General features: G+C 45.2%; 1 protein-coding gene across 8 annotated transcripts in view; it reads right to left on the reverse strand.

Annotated features, from left to right (window-relative positions):
• sfi1 (SFI1 centrin binding protein) overlaps positions 1–14,247 on the reverse strand; it is a 293,546-nt gene that overhangs the window by 152,815 nt on the left and 126,484 nt on the right. For all 8 annotated transcript variants that reach the window (XR_005460253.1, XR_005460252.1, XM_038793413.1 and 5 more), the window contains one exon: positions 2,772–2,847. Coding sequence is in view for 6 of the 8 variants with exons in the window: in XM_038793413.1 (XP_038649341.1) it covers positions 2,772–2,847 (76 nt within the window). In the remaining 2 variants the exon portion in view is untranslated. The remainder of the gene's footprint in view (positions 1–2,771; positions 2,848–14,247) is intronic.

Genomic DNA, 14,247 nt, shown 5'->3' on the forward strand with positions numbered 1-14,247 from the left:
GGGAGCAGATGAATGTGAATACCATCGCCTACAAGCTCCCCTCCGAACCACACACCATCTTGATCTGGAATTTATATTGCCACTTCTTCACGGTCATTGGATCAAAATCCTGAAACTTCATTCCTAACAGCACAGTACCTATATTGTTCCACTGTTTAAGGGTCCTGTTTATTCCCCTTATTTCGCCTTTATTTTATTTTGCCGTTCTTATTGCGATCCTTTGATGATTAATGGGCATGTCTCTTTCAGACAAGCAGCTTGAGTCTTTAATTCAAGCAGAAGAATCTAGAAGCTTAAGGAGAGATCACTTGCTGATTTAAACCGGAGCTGCAGATTTTTCAGCACTTTTCGGTGAGCAATGTGGTTGGGGACTGGGCTTCATTGGCTGGTGGCCAATGAATTGGCCCGAAAGGCTGCACTCTGCCCAGTAATAGGTGGTGATTGGATCTCATCCCACTGGTATATTTTTCAGAGTCCCACGGTTTCAGTTTTTATTCTGGGAGCATGGACAAAAGATCCAGCTAACTCTCTCCAGAATGCTGCTATTAGTGCTCTCTCTCTCCAGAAAGCACGTGAGGGCTGTATTCCTGAAACTAGAGCGGCCAAAATACAAACCACAAACTGAAAGCAAGGTTTGAAGAGAAATAAGGTGCCTCTTCAGAAAAGCTGTGAGTACTGCATTTCTAAACTACAGAGAACCTGAATGAATGGATCTACAGAGAAGACCATTACTGGCTGCAAACCAAATACTTTAATCTGAAAGCTTACTGTGAAGGAAAATCTGCTATAAATTATCATGTGAAACAAAGACGCTTTTTCCTTTCGCTTTACGACTTTTGCCGCTTTCTACCCTCTATGTTTGTCAATCTTATGTGTGTGCGTGTACGGGAGTAGGGTAAGTTAAAGTGGGAGTTAGGAATCAGTTAAGAGGCCGTCTTTACTGCATTACAGGTCATGTTACAAATAAACAGTAATCGTGTTTAAACTTACAAACCTGGTGACTGTAATTATTAGGCAGCCAAGGGCCAAAGTCTTCAGGTTTTTTAATGAGAATTATTGGTTGATTCACTTGTGTTGTGACTCAGGGACCAGTGGGCTGGAATTGACCGCGCACTTGCCCAGGGTGTTGTTAGAATTGGATCAAGAAGGCGATCACCACCACATTTTCAGGGCAATTAACAATGGCCAATAAAACGTTGGCCTGGCCAGCGACGCCCACGTCCTCTGAATGAATAAAATAAAAGGAGTGGGCAGCCTCACTGATTATTCTCCTCCATAAATAATATTATCCAGACACTAACTCAGAAAAGTTCCATCTAATATTTTAACAACGACCCACAATGACCATCTTTGTGACCAGATCAAGATTGTTAATTTAATCAGTGGGGGGAAGGAGTTTGAGTCCATGGCCATTAGAAACTGGACAAAGACACTCCCAAATCCATTTCACGTCTTACAGGATTTTAACCCGGGTATCAAGCGAAAGGAAATTGCATGCAAACCCACCAAACCTCCTGACCCCAATGAATTTAGCATAACCACTAAGCAATCCCCAAACTGTTCTTTCCCCTCCACACTTTCCCTGCTTCTTTCTCAATCATGCTATTAGAAACATCTTGGATTGACATCAGACTAAAGCAAATGTAACTACTTTAGACTCACAGAGAGGATTCTGCTAAAATTGGCAATGAGGTATTCTGAGCGCTAATCTGAGACTTCAAAGTTCTAATCAGAGAGGTAGAAAGGCAGTGCACATGGCAGGCACAGAAGGAGCTGCTGCCAAAGACAGTGAGAGACTGTGGCATAATGGTAATGTCACTGGACTAGTAATCCAGAAACCCAGGCTAATGCTCTGAGGATGAGAGATCAAAACTCATTGTGGAATTTAAATTCAACTCATAAAAATCTAGAATTGAAAGCTAGTCTCAGCAATAGTGACCATGAAACCATAATTGATTATTTTTTTAAAACACATGGTTCACCAATGTCCTTAAGGGAAGGAAAGCTACCCGGCCTTACGTGTAACCACCGATATGTGGTTGACTCATAACTGCCCCTCTGAAGCTTAGCAAGCCACTCAGTTCAAGGATGATTAGGAATGGGCAACAAATGCCAGCGATGCCCATATCCAATTAAATATATTTTTTAAAAGGAACAGCTTGGGTGGGGGGGGGGGGGGGGGGGGAAGAAGGGGATGGAACAAGGTCGAAAAATGTGTGATTTTGTTCAGTGTTCCTGAAAAATGTAGAGCTTAAACAGCCAGTTAGAGCAGGAAATTCTGTACGAAGCCTATTTCAATACAACAGTGCAAATTTTGGCACGGAATGTTTTTGAGACAGAAATAGATAGGTTCTTGATTAATAAGGGGATCTGGGGTTATGGGGAGAAGGCAAGCGAACGGGTTAAGAACCATATCAGCCATGATTGAATGGCAGAGCAGACTCAATGGGCAGAGTGGCCTAATTCTGCTCCTATGTCTTATGGTCTTATGATGGGAAAAGTACAATTCAAACTAAATACTGTCAATAATAGGTTCATTTTCTATTGGACTAATAATTTATTTTTAAATTAGAACGGAACAGAATTTGGATGATTCTGGTTGTTGAACTTTGTACATAACTGCAATATATATGTTTGCAAAAAAACCTCTCACTCAATGAATTGTCAAACTGCGAATTGTGGACACTGGAATATATTCAGTTTCATTTCATTGCAATTTGGTTGCGACTTCTTGTAACAAATCTAATTGAAGCAGATGTTCAATTCCTTACCAGCTGCCAAGCACTCCAGGTTCCACGCAAGCGATACTTGTACCAGTGTCTTATGGCTCGCATTTCATGGTCTCTTCTGGGGTAGAGACAGACATAAGAATGTAAGAAATCAGAGCAGGAATAGACCAAATGGTTCTTTGAGCCTACTCCACCATTCAATACAATTACGCTGATCTGCTGCCTCAACCCCACTTTCCCACCAGTTCCCCATATCCCTTGATTCCCCGAGAAGTCAAAAATCAGTCAAAACCAGCCTTAGATACACTCAATAATATAGCATCCACAACCCTCTGGAATCTATTGTAAAATAAATTTAGAGTACCCAATTCATTTTTTCCAATTAAGGAGGAATTTAGCATGGCCAATCTACCTAGCTTGCATATTTTTGGGTTGTAGGGGCGAAACCCATGCAAACACGGGGAGAGCGTGGAAACTCCACACGGACAGTGACCCAGAGTCGGGATCGAACCTGGAACCTCGGCGCCATGAGGCCGTAGTGCTAACCCACTGCGCTGCCCTGTCCCTCTGGAATCTTAGCATTCCAAAGGTTCACAATCCATAGAGTTAAGAAATTCCTGCTCATCACAATCCTAAATGATCAATTCCTACTCCTGAGACTAGGCCGTCTTCTGGATTATCTACCCAGGGGAAGCAATCTCTCAGTCTCTGTCAAGCTCCTTCAGAATCTTAAAACACAAACTGAAAATGTTGGAAAACCTCATCAGGTCTGGCAGCATCTGTGGAAAGAGAGCTAACGTTTTGAGTCTGGATGACTCCTCATCAGGGTAAGATTCCTTCAGAATTGGGGACTTCCACTTGCGTAATGTAGGGGAAAGAAGCACATGAATCATAGAATTCCTCCTACAGTGCAGGAGGCCATTTGGCCCATCAAGTCTGCACCCACCTTCCAAAGGATCACCCCACCAAGGCCCATTCCCCAGCCCTATTCCCATAACCCCAGCTAACCTTTTTCTTGGGATACAAAGGGGCAATTTTGCATTGTCAATCCGCCTAACCTGCACATCATTGGACTGTGGGAGGAAACCAGAGGACCCGGAGGAAACGCAACTGTAGACAAGGGGAGAACATAAAAACTTCAGACAGACAGTCACCCGAGACCAGAATTGAACGTGGGTCTCTGGCACTGTGAGGCAGCAGTGCTAACCATTGTGCCACCATGCCGCCCATGGCTCCTGCTAGAGTACTGCACTTTTTTGCCCCTTTTTCTTAGTATCAGGTGTTTTCTTTTGAAAACCCACACAGTTAATGGAATAAGGATCCTGTATGACTGAAATGCACAAAAGTCAGGGGAAAGAAGGTGGGCAGCAGAAGCTCGTTGACGGAGTTCGTTGGCAGGTAAAATGGCGGAGTCAACTTCTGGGACTCCGTCCACTCCACTAATGGCCGAGTTGCTTTCTAGTACCGTGGCAAAAGAATTTGATAAACACTGATGGATTGTGTCGGACAACCTCCAGAAATCAATGGAAGAGGCCTTGGGCCCCATCTGAGCGGCTCTGGAGAAAACAAATGAAACCACGAAAGCCAATGGAGCCATACAAAAGATATGGAGGTGGCTATTTCGAGCCATAGTGATCAGATTGCCTCACTGGAATTAGAGCTGTCTTCGGTGGATAAAGCAAAGAAATCGTTGAAGGTCAAGATGAATCAGTCCAGGAGGCAAAACATTTGAATTGTGGGGCTGCTGGAGGGCATGGAAGGCCCAATGCCCATGGGATACTTCACAGATATGTTTGGTAAGATTGCGGGTGAGGGTGGATTCACATCCCCTCCTGAATTGGACCAAGCCCACCATACGCTCCGGCAGGGGCCTCGTCCTGAAAATCTACCTCTGCGGTAATAGTGAAGTTTCATAGCTTCAAAGAGAAAGAGCGGGTTCTGAGATTGGAAAAGGAGCTTTGGGACTTTAAATGGAAAGGCCATCAGAATCTCTCAAGAAGAGAGAGCAGAGTTGGTGAAGAAGAGAACTGCATTCAGTAGAGTGAAGGCTGCCCTGTATAAAAGTGGAGTCCAGTTCAGTGTAGTCTACCCTGTTCAACTTTGGCGAGTAACATTCGATAGAAAGGACTATTTATTTGATGCAACGGGAGAGGGGACTCATCTGTTAAAAACATCAAGTTGGGCATGATGTAATTGAGGCTTTGGGTTTTGGAGAAGGGCGTATTGAATTGTTGAGGTTTTATGTTTGTTCTTGTATTTTCTTGTCCTTGTTGGGTTGAATTTTTAAAGTTCTTGTTTAGATTTGGAGTTTAGTTCTATGTGGGGTTCTGTCTGTCATGATAATATATAGCTCTCTCTCAGAACACAAGGGGCGGGATTCTCCCCTACCCGGCGGGGCGGGGGGTCCCGGCGTGTTGGAGTGGCGTGAACCAGTCCGGCGTTGGGCCGCCCCAAAGGTGCGGACGTCTCCGCACCTTTAGAGGCCAAGCCCTCACATTGAGGGGCTAGGCCCTCGCCGGAGTGGTTCCCGCTCCGCCGGCTGGCGTGAAAGGCCTTTGGCGCCACGCCAGCCGGGGCCGAAAGGACTTCGCCGACCGGCGTAAGTCCATGCATGCGCCGAAGCGTCAGCGGCTGCGGACGTCATATCGGCGCATGCGCAGGGGAGGGGGTCTCTTCCGCCTCCGCCATGGTGAAGACCATGGCGAAGGCGGAAGAAAAAGAGTGCCCCCACGGCACAGGCCCGCCCACCGATTGGTGGGCCCCGATTGCAGTACAGGGCACTGTGGGGGCACCCCTCGGGGTCTGATCGCCCCGCGCCCCCCCCCCCCCCCCCCAAAGACTCCGGCGCCCGCCCACGCCACCTGCTCCCGCCGGTAGGGTAGGTGGTTTAATCCACGTCAACGGGAGAGGCTCGTCAGCTGCGGGACTTCGGCCCATCGCAGGCCGGAGAATCGCCGCGGGGGGCCTGCCAACCGGCGCGGCACGATTCCCGCCCTCGCCGAATCTCAGGTGGTGGAGATGGGATTGATGCCTTCCCCGGGCGATTCTCCGATCCGGCAGGGGGTCGGAGAATCCCGCCCAAGGTTTGTGGGGTTTTAGTATTCTGTTGTTTGTAACCATTTTTCATAACTCTAGTCGGGACCCTCCCTGCTAACCCAAGGGTTAGCTAATGGGAGCGGTGTTGAAAGGTTGGCTGCAGCTCATTATATTGTTTTTTTTAGATAATGAGCGGCGTGTTTTTGCTTTGTTTACATTTGGTAGAAGTAGATTTTAGTTGTTTGTGTTTGCCTTGTCGTTATTTGTATGGATATTTGGGTGTGGTTGTGTTCAAGGGCGATGGTATGGAGAGGATGGAGGTGGGGGTAGTTTGCTAATGATGTCTGCAGATTTTTCTTTGCTCAGTCTTTTGATTTGTTTGGTAGCCATCTTGGGTGGGCCTGCGTGCTGTCCTTTTAAGTATCTTTTGGGCAATTTCTCTTGGTAGAAATGGCTGACTCTGGACTGAGGGGATGGGAGACCTCAGTTTGCTTGGTTAGCCTAGAGAAAAGGTCAAGAGTATTTGCTCAACTGAAGAGTTTAAACTCCAATGTGGTGTTTTTGCAAGATACCCATTTCTCCTCAAAGTGACCCATTTGTGAGTCAGGGACCAGGCAAGGCTGCAGAAAGGGTGGGTTAGACAGGTTTCAATAGTAGGGCCCGGGTTGCGATAATATTAATTAATAAAAGAATTCAGTTTTCTGGCTCTAAGATTTTGTCCGACCCCAATGGCAGACATGTTATTGTCTCTGGCTCTCTGGTGGTTATGGTTAATATCGACGCCCCGACCTGGGACGATAGTCATTTTATTAACAATCTTCTGATCACCCACCCCAATTTAGACTTGCATCAGCTCATTTTGGGTGGGGCCCTAAACTGTGTCCTGGACCCTAGACTGGATTGCTCCAAACCCAGATGGGGAGGTAGATCCTTGGAGGATCTAGGTGATAAAGATTTTATGTTTTTCTTGCATGTTCAATGAGGTATATTCGCGAATTGATTTTTTTGTGGTGGATAGGTCTCTCCTCCCTTCAGTGGTGGCAACAGAGTCTGCATGGAGATTAGACACAACATTACTAGTGGATAAAAAATTTTGTGAACACATATCCACTGCCATTGAAGACTATATAATATATAATAAAATTGAGTCACTCTCACCTTAGGCGGCCCTTTCGGGGGGGAAATTATCTCCTGTAAAGCGTATGTGGTGAAGACAGCGAGGGTGCAGCAGCAGAGGCTGGTGGACTCCATTCTGGACAAAGAACACCTGTACTTTTTTGACACTACCCCAGAATTGTTGCCAAGTATTGCTAATGTCAACAGCTGTGATGCTCAAGGGACATGTTTTACGAATACGGGGAGAAGGCCAGTCGTCTTTTGGTTCACCAGTTTAAACAGCAGGCGGACTCCCGGGAAATCATACAAATACTCAATTAGAGTGGTAGCCTGGTTTCCGCCCCTCCTCAGGTTAATGCACCTTTTGAATGTTCTATCGTGATCTTTATAGGTTGAAGCATCCGGCAGAAAGATTGGTCATGACTGACTTTTTTGACAGCCTATCCATCTCAGCTGTGGTGGTGGATAGAGGCAATGAATTGGAATCCCCGTTAAACCGTCTGTCGCTTAAACTGGTGAGCCAAAAGGCAAGTAGCCTTCTCCCCATATTTGTAAAACATGCCCCTTCGGCATCACAGCTGGCCTGCCCCTCTTCCTGATGACAATAGCTGTGTTTGTAGCTTTTTCCTACTTGCCAACATCAGACTGGTAAAGCCCATGGTCCAGATGGTTCTCCGATTGAATTTTTGAACACATTAGAGCATCTGGTGCCTTTAATTCTGGATATCATCAATGATTCCTTATCCTGGGGTTTGTTGCCCTCTCCCCTCACACAGGCCTCAGGATTATCAAGAAGGACAAAGACCCAACAGAGTGTGGGTCTCACTCCTGAACGTGGAGGTCAAGTTACTTGCCAAGGTGGTAATCTCGGAGGATCAGGCAGGCTTTGTTAAGGGTCAACAACTATCAGCCAATATACATCGCCTGTTAAATGCGGTCCTTTTCCCCTCGGTGCCCAAACCAGAGTTGATTGTTTCCCTAGATGCCGAAAAGGCTTCCGATTGAGTAGAGTGGGTGTATCTGTTTGAGATTCTTGGCAGGTTCGGTTTTGACAACAAATTTATTTCCTGGATTCGACTACTGTATAATGCCCCCACTGCTAATGCCTGTACGAATGTCCTGAACTCTGGTTAATTTCCGTTGAATAGGGGCATGAGACAGGCGTCCACTTTCTCCGCACCTGTTTGCTTTGGCAATAGAACCACTCACAATAGCGCCGAGGTCCTCTATTAAGTGGAGTGGGATAAATCAGGGGAAAAGTGGAGCATTGGGTGACCCTTTATGGGGATGACCTACTTCTCTATATTATGGACCCAGCACCCTCCATGGATAAGATAATGAAGATGCTTATTATTATTGGCGACTTCTCGGGCAACACGGTGGCGCAGTGGTTAGCATTGCTGCCTACGGCGCTGAGGACCTGGGTTCGAATCCCGGCCCTGGGTCACTGTCCGTGTGGAGTTTGCACATTCTCCCCGTGTCTGCGTGGGTTTCACCCCCACAACCCAAAGATGTGCAGGATAGGTAGATTGGCCACTCTAAATTGCCCCTTAATTGGAAAAAATAATTGGGTACTCTAAATTTAAAAAAAAAAGAATTATTGCTGACTTCTCTGGTTACAAGTTGAACTTTGACAAGAGTGAATGTTTCCCAGTTAACCCCATAGGTAGGACAGCCCAACTGGGGACGTTATCTTTTCGCCTTTCCAAGACTAGTTTTCGCTATTTGGGGTCCAGGTGGCCCACAATTGGGCCTCACTTCATAAATTAAATAACACTAATCTGGTTGACAGTATCAAAACAGATTTACAGAGGTGGGATAAACCTCACCCTATTCTTGGCGGGTAAGGTTCAGACTACTAAAATGAACATGCTCCCGCGATTGTAATTTCTCTTTCAATGTCTCCCCATTTTACTCCCCAAATCCTTTTTTGTTAAAGTCAACAAATTAATGTCCTCCTTTATTTGGGCGGGTAAGACTCCAAGAATCCATGGGGCTTTGCTCCAAAGAGGCAGACAATCGGGAGGACCTGGCCCTACTCAATTTCTTGTTTTACTATTGGGAAGCCAATATTCAGAAGATATTGTTGTGGTGCAGCAATCCTGGTTCCATATGGGGACAAATAGAAGTGAGCTCCAGCACTGCTTCTGGCCTTCGTTTAATACTTACTGCATCCTTGCCTTTCTCTCGGTGAGATTTTCACCGAATTTAGTGGTGTCTCCACTCTGAGAATTTGGAAGCAGTTCAGGCAGTATTTCAGGCTCTATTCCCCGTCTTTGCTAGCCCCCATCTGCAGAAACCACCTTTTTCTGCTAGCAGGTTTGGACCCAACGTTTAAGTCTTGGGAGGGAAGGGTCTGGAGAGGTTTGGAGACCCTTTTTTGTTCTTTTTTTTCCAATTAAGGGGCAATTTAACATGGCCAATCCACCTAACCTGCACATCTTTGGGTTGTGGGGGTGAAACACGGGGAGAATACGCAAATTTCACACGGACAGTGACCCAGGGCCGGGATTCGAACCCGGGTCCTCAGCGCCGTAGCAACAATGCTAACCACTGTGCCACGTGCCGCCCCATTGAGGTTTGGAAACCTATTTGTGGAGGGGAGGTTTGCTAGTTTTTAAGGAACTAGCTGAGAAATTCCAACTGCCTGGTTCCAGTCTTTTCAAGTACTTTCAAATTTGCAATTTTTCACGCAAGGCTCTCCCTCCCCTCCTTTCTCTTGGAATCACCCTCTTCCCTATTGAAAAATATTTTGTCTTTGGCGGGTCTTACGGGGGGACAATTTCAGGCATATATGGCCATATCCTTTCAATGGTGTTTACTCAGTTGAGTGAGGGGAGGACAAAATGGGAGGGTAAGGTATGGAGTGAGACCCTTCACAGGGTCAACTCCACGTCTTTATGTTCTCGGCTAAGTTTGATTCAATTCAAGATTGCAGAGGACACATCTGACTAAAGCAAGGATGGGGCAGCACGGTTGCGTAGTGGTTAGCACTGCTGCCTCATGGCACCGAGAATCCAGGTTCGATCCCAGCCCTGGGTCACTGTCCGTGTGGAATTTGCACATTCATCCAGTATCTGCGTGGGTCGCACCCCACAACCCAAAGATGTGCAGGGTAGGTGGATTGGCCACGCTAAATTGCCCCTTAATTGAAAAAAAATTAATTGGGTACTTTAAATTTTTTTTTAAATAAAGCGAGGATGAGTGGATTCTTCTCCGGGGTTAAAGATAAGTGTGAGTGTTGCTCTCAGGGGCTGGCTAACTGCACACATATGTTCTAGTCCTGTCCCAAGGTGATAAGCTTTGGACCTCTTTCTTTAACACCATGTCAGAGATACGCTGTGTAGATTTGGATCCATGTCCGCTGGTGGCCATATTCAGGGTGTCGGACTCACCAGGGCTTCAGTCGGGGGTGAAGGCAGATGTCCTCGCCTTTACCTCGTTGATGGCCCAGAGACGAGTTCTGCTTGGATGGAGGTCTCCTACTCTGCCTAGTGCCTCGATTTGGTTAGGTGACCTTATTTCTTTTCTGCATTTGGAGATGGTTAGTTGAGCCATTAGAGTGCCGATGGAGAGGTTCTACCTAAGGTGGCAGCCATTGATTTCCTTTTTTAAGGAGCTAGTCGCTGTCAGCTGTTAGGGGGTTTAGTTTAGTTTTTGTGGTTAGGCGCTGTGTGCGTTTTTGCTTTTTTGTCTCTTTCGTCTATTGTGTATTTCAGTTTGATTGTTTCCGGTGCTTTTGTTTAATATGAAAATTTTGTAATAAAAATCTTTTTAAAAAAGATTCTTACAGAATCTTTTATATTTCAAAGAGATCACCTATCATGCTTCTAAAATGCAAAGCGAACAGACCCAATTCAGTCTCTCACCATTGGGCAAACGTCTCATCCCAAGAAACAATCCAGTGAACTTTGGCTGCACTGTCTCCAAGGCAAGTTTATCCCTCCTTAGATATGGAGACCAATACTGCACACAACACTCCAACGTGTGGTCTCACTAAAGCCCTATACAATTTACCAAGACCTCCTTGTCCTTGCACTTCAGTCCACTTTGCAATAAAGGTTAACATGCCATTTTCATTCGTAATTGCTTGCTGTAATGACTTGCTGACTTTATGTTCTTTATACGTGTGCACCTCCTCTCGGCCCATCAACATTTACAAGTTCAACCCAATTCTGCTTTTCTATTCCTATTCCCAAAGTGAATCTCATACTTATCTCACATCATGCTCCATCTGCCATCTTGTTGCCCACTCACTTAACCTGTCTATATCTCTTTGCAGCCTCTTGTGTCCTTCTTACACTTACATTCCCACCTACCTTTGTTTCTCAGCCTCACAGTCTCTTTGGCCAAGTAATGAACATAGATTGTTAATAGCCGAGGCTCTAGCAGTGATCCTTGTATTACTCCACTGTCACAGCCTGCCAATTTTAAAATGTCCATTTTATCTTTAATCTCTGTTTCCCGTTCGTTAACCGATTGTCTATCTATGCTAATATATTATCCTATACTCCATGAACCCTTATCTTGATTATTAACCTTTCTCGTAGCACCTTAGTGAATTCCTTCCAGAAAATCCAAGTGCATTGTATGTATTGAATCTTCTTTATTAACCTGTCTACTTACAGCCTCAAAAAACTCTTCATAAACGTCTGAAACGTTTCATGTAATTGTACTGCTGGGTAAACAGTTCGAGAGACAGCCAAACTTCTAGTCCAATGTCCTAATAGTTCCTTATGTGGCTTAGTGTCAAATTTTGTTTGATAACACTCCTTTGAAAGACCTGAAGACTGTTTAACTATATAAAAGGCAAGCTATTGTGCACACAAAATTTCATTAGGGCACTGAACAATATCTGACAATGCTAACATGGTTCTCAGGTGGGGACAGAGGATGCAGGAGTTGAACAACAGTGGTTCTGGTAAGAGTGATGGAAGAAACGTAGGTGGATCAAACAAAATTGCTCCTTCACAGCCATACAATACAGAAGAGGCTCTTTGGCCCATCGAGTCTGCACTGACAAAACTACACTAAATCTACATTAATCCCACTTCCCAGCACTTGGCCCATAACTTTGAATGTTATGCATGCATAGAAAATAGAAGCAGGAGGAGGCCATTCGGCCCTTCGAGCCTGCACCGCCATTCATTATGATCATGGCTGATCTCAAGTTCAGTACCTTGATCCCACCTTCCCCCCATATCCCTTTAGCCCCAAGAACTACATCTAATTCCTTATTGAAATTACACAACACAACATTTCAAGTGCTCATCCACACACCTTTTAATGTTTGCAAAGTTTCCCACCTCGATTACCCTCCCAAACAGTGCATTCCAAATTCCCACCACCCTCTTGGGTCTTGTCCCTCACCTTAGCATTATGCCCCTTCATTATTGACCTTTCAACTAAGGGGAACAGCTGCTTCCTACCCACCCTGTCCACACCCCTTATAATCATATACACCACAATCAGGTCCCCCCTCAGCCTTCCCTGCTCTAAAGAAGCCAACCCAGGCCTACCGAGCCTTTGTACATTGCTCAAAAGCTCCATCCCAGGTGACATCTTGGTGAATTTCCTCTGCAGCTTCTCCAGTGCAATCACATCCTTCCTATAGTGAGGCGACCAGAACTACACACACTATTCCAGTCCTGGCCTAACCAAAGTTTTGCATAGCTCCAACATAACCTCCCAGCTCTTATAATCCATGCCATGATTAATAAAGGATGTGTCCCAAATGCCTTCTTAATTCGCCTATTAACCTCTCCTGCTGCCTTCAGGGATCTGTGGACAAGCACCTCAAAGTCCCTCTGTTCTTCTAAGCTGCCTAGTCCTGCCATTCATAGAGTATCCCTTCTCTTGTTACTCCTTCCAAAGTGCATCATCTCACACTTTTCAGGGCTAAATTCCATCTGCTACTGATCTGCCCATCTAACCAACCCGTCAATACCTTCCTGCAACCCAAGACTTTCTTCCTCACTATTAACCACCCTGCTAATCTTTCTGTCTTCCACAGACTTACTTATCATTCCCCCACATTCTTATCTATATTGTTTATATATATCACAAATAATAAGGGACCAAGCACTGATCCCTGTGGTACGTCACTGGACACCGGCCACCAGTCACACCAATAGCATTCTACCACCACCCTCTGTTTCCTACCACTAAACCTGTTTTGGATCCAACTTGCCGAGTTACCCTGGATCCCATTTGTCTTTTACCTTCTTTATCAGTCCTCCATATGGAACCTTATCATAGGCATTCCTGAAATCTACATAAATTACATCAACCACACCCTCATCTCCACACCCAATAACTTCCTTTAAAAATTGAATCCAATTCATTAAGCTTGACCTCTCTTCGACAAAGCCACGTTGACTGTCGCTAATCAAACCTTGCCTCTCCAAGTGGAGATTAATTTTCTCCTTCAAAATTTTCTCCAATAGTTTCATGAACAATGATGTGGGACTCATTGATCTCTAATTCCCTGGTTTATTTCTACCACCCTTCTTGAAAAGTGGCACGATATTAGTTGTCCTCCATCCTCTGGCACCTCCCCTACACCAGAGAGGTATTAAAAATTTGGGTCAGAGCCCTGTAATCCTGAATTGTGGCAATATCATGGTTGTGTTGTAATTCATCGATTGTATATAAGTGAATGGTAGAGTCAGGTGACCCCTCAGACTGACTTGGGAGCTGGGCGAGAGGTTGCTTGTGAATTTTCATATTGGTATTCATCTGTTGTTTTGTATATATATATTTGTATATATACCCACAGTTAATGTTAATAAATCATTTATAGCTTTAGCTACAATTGTTCTTGTATTATAAATCAGGCCATCCAACAAGAACATTACAAGAGTATCTTGGAATTCTCCCTAATCCTACCCACCCGTGCTTTTCATAAGCCTTCTTTGCTCTCCTAACTGCTTTCTTCAGATCCCCCTGAACTTTCTATACTTCACTAAGATCTCTGCTGTAGATCTCTGCTGATTTGCTCTCTTTGTACCTGCTAAAAACCTATATTTTCTTTCTTATCCAGTCCTGAATATTCATAGACATCCAAGGTTCTGGGGGCTTGCTGCTCCTACGTTTCACCCTAATGGAACATGTCAGGCCTGTAGCCTTCCCATTTCCTTTTGGAACCCCCCCCCCCACCCCCCCCCAACCCCCACACCCCACCACTGCTCTGTTGTAATTTTCCCAGAAGATGCTGTTCCGAGTCTACTTTGGCCAAATCCTGCCTTATTCTAATAAAATCTGCCTTGCCCCAATCCAAAACCATTTTTTGCAGACCATCTTTTTCCTTTTCCACAACAAACTTGAATTGTACTGTGTTGTGATCGCTATCACTATACTGCTCTCA

This window comes from Scyliorhinus canicula, chromosome 1, assembly GCF_902713615.1.
Source record: "Scyliorhinus canicula chromosome 1, sScyCan1.1, whole genome shotgun sequence".
NCBI lineage: Eukaryota > Metazoa > Chordata > Chondrichthyes > Carcharhiniformes > Scyliorhinidae > Scyliorhinus > Scyliorhinus canicula.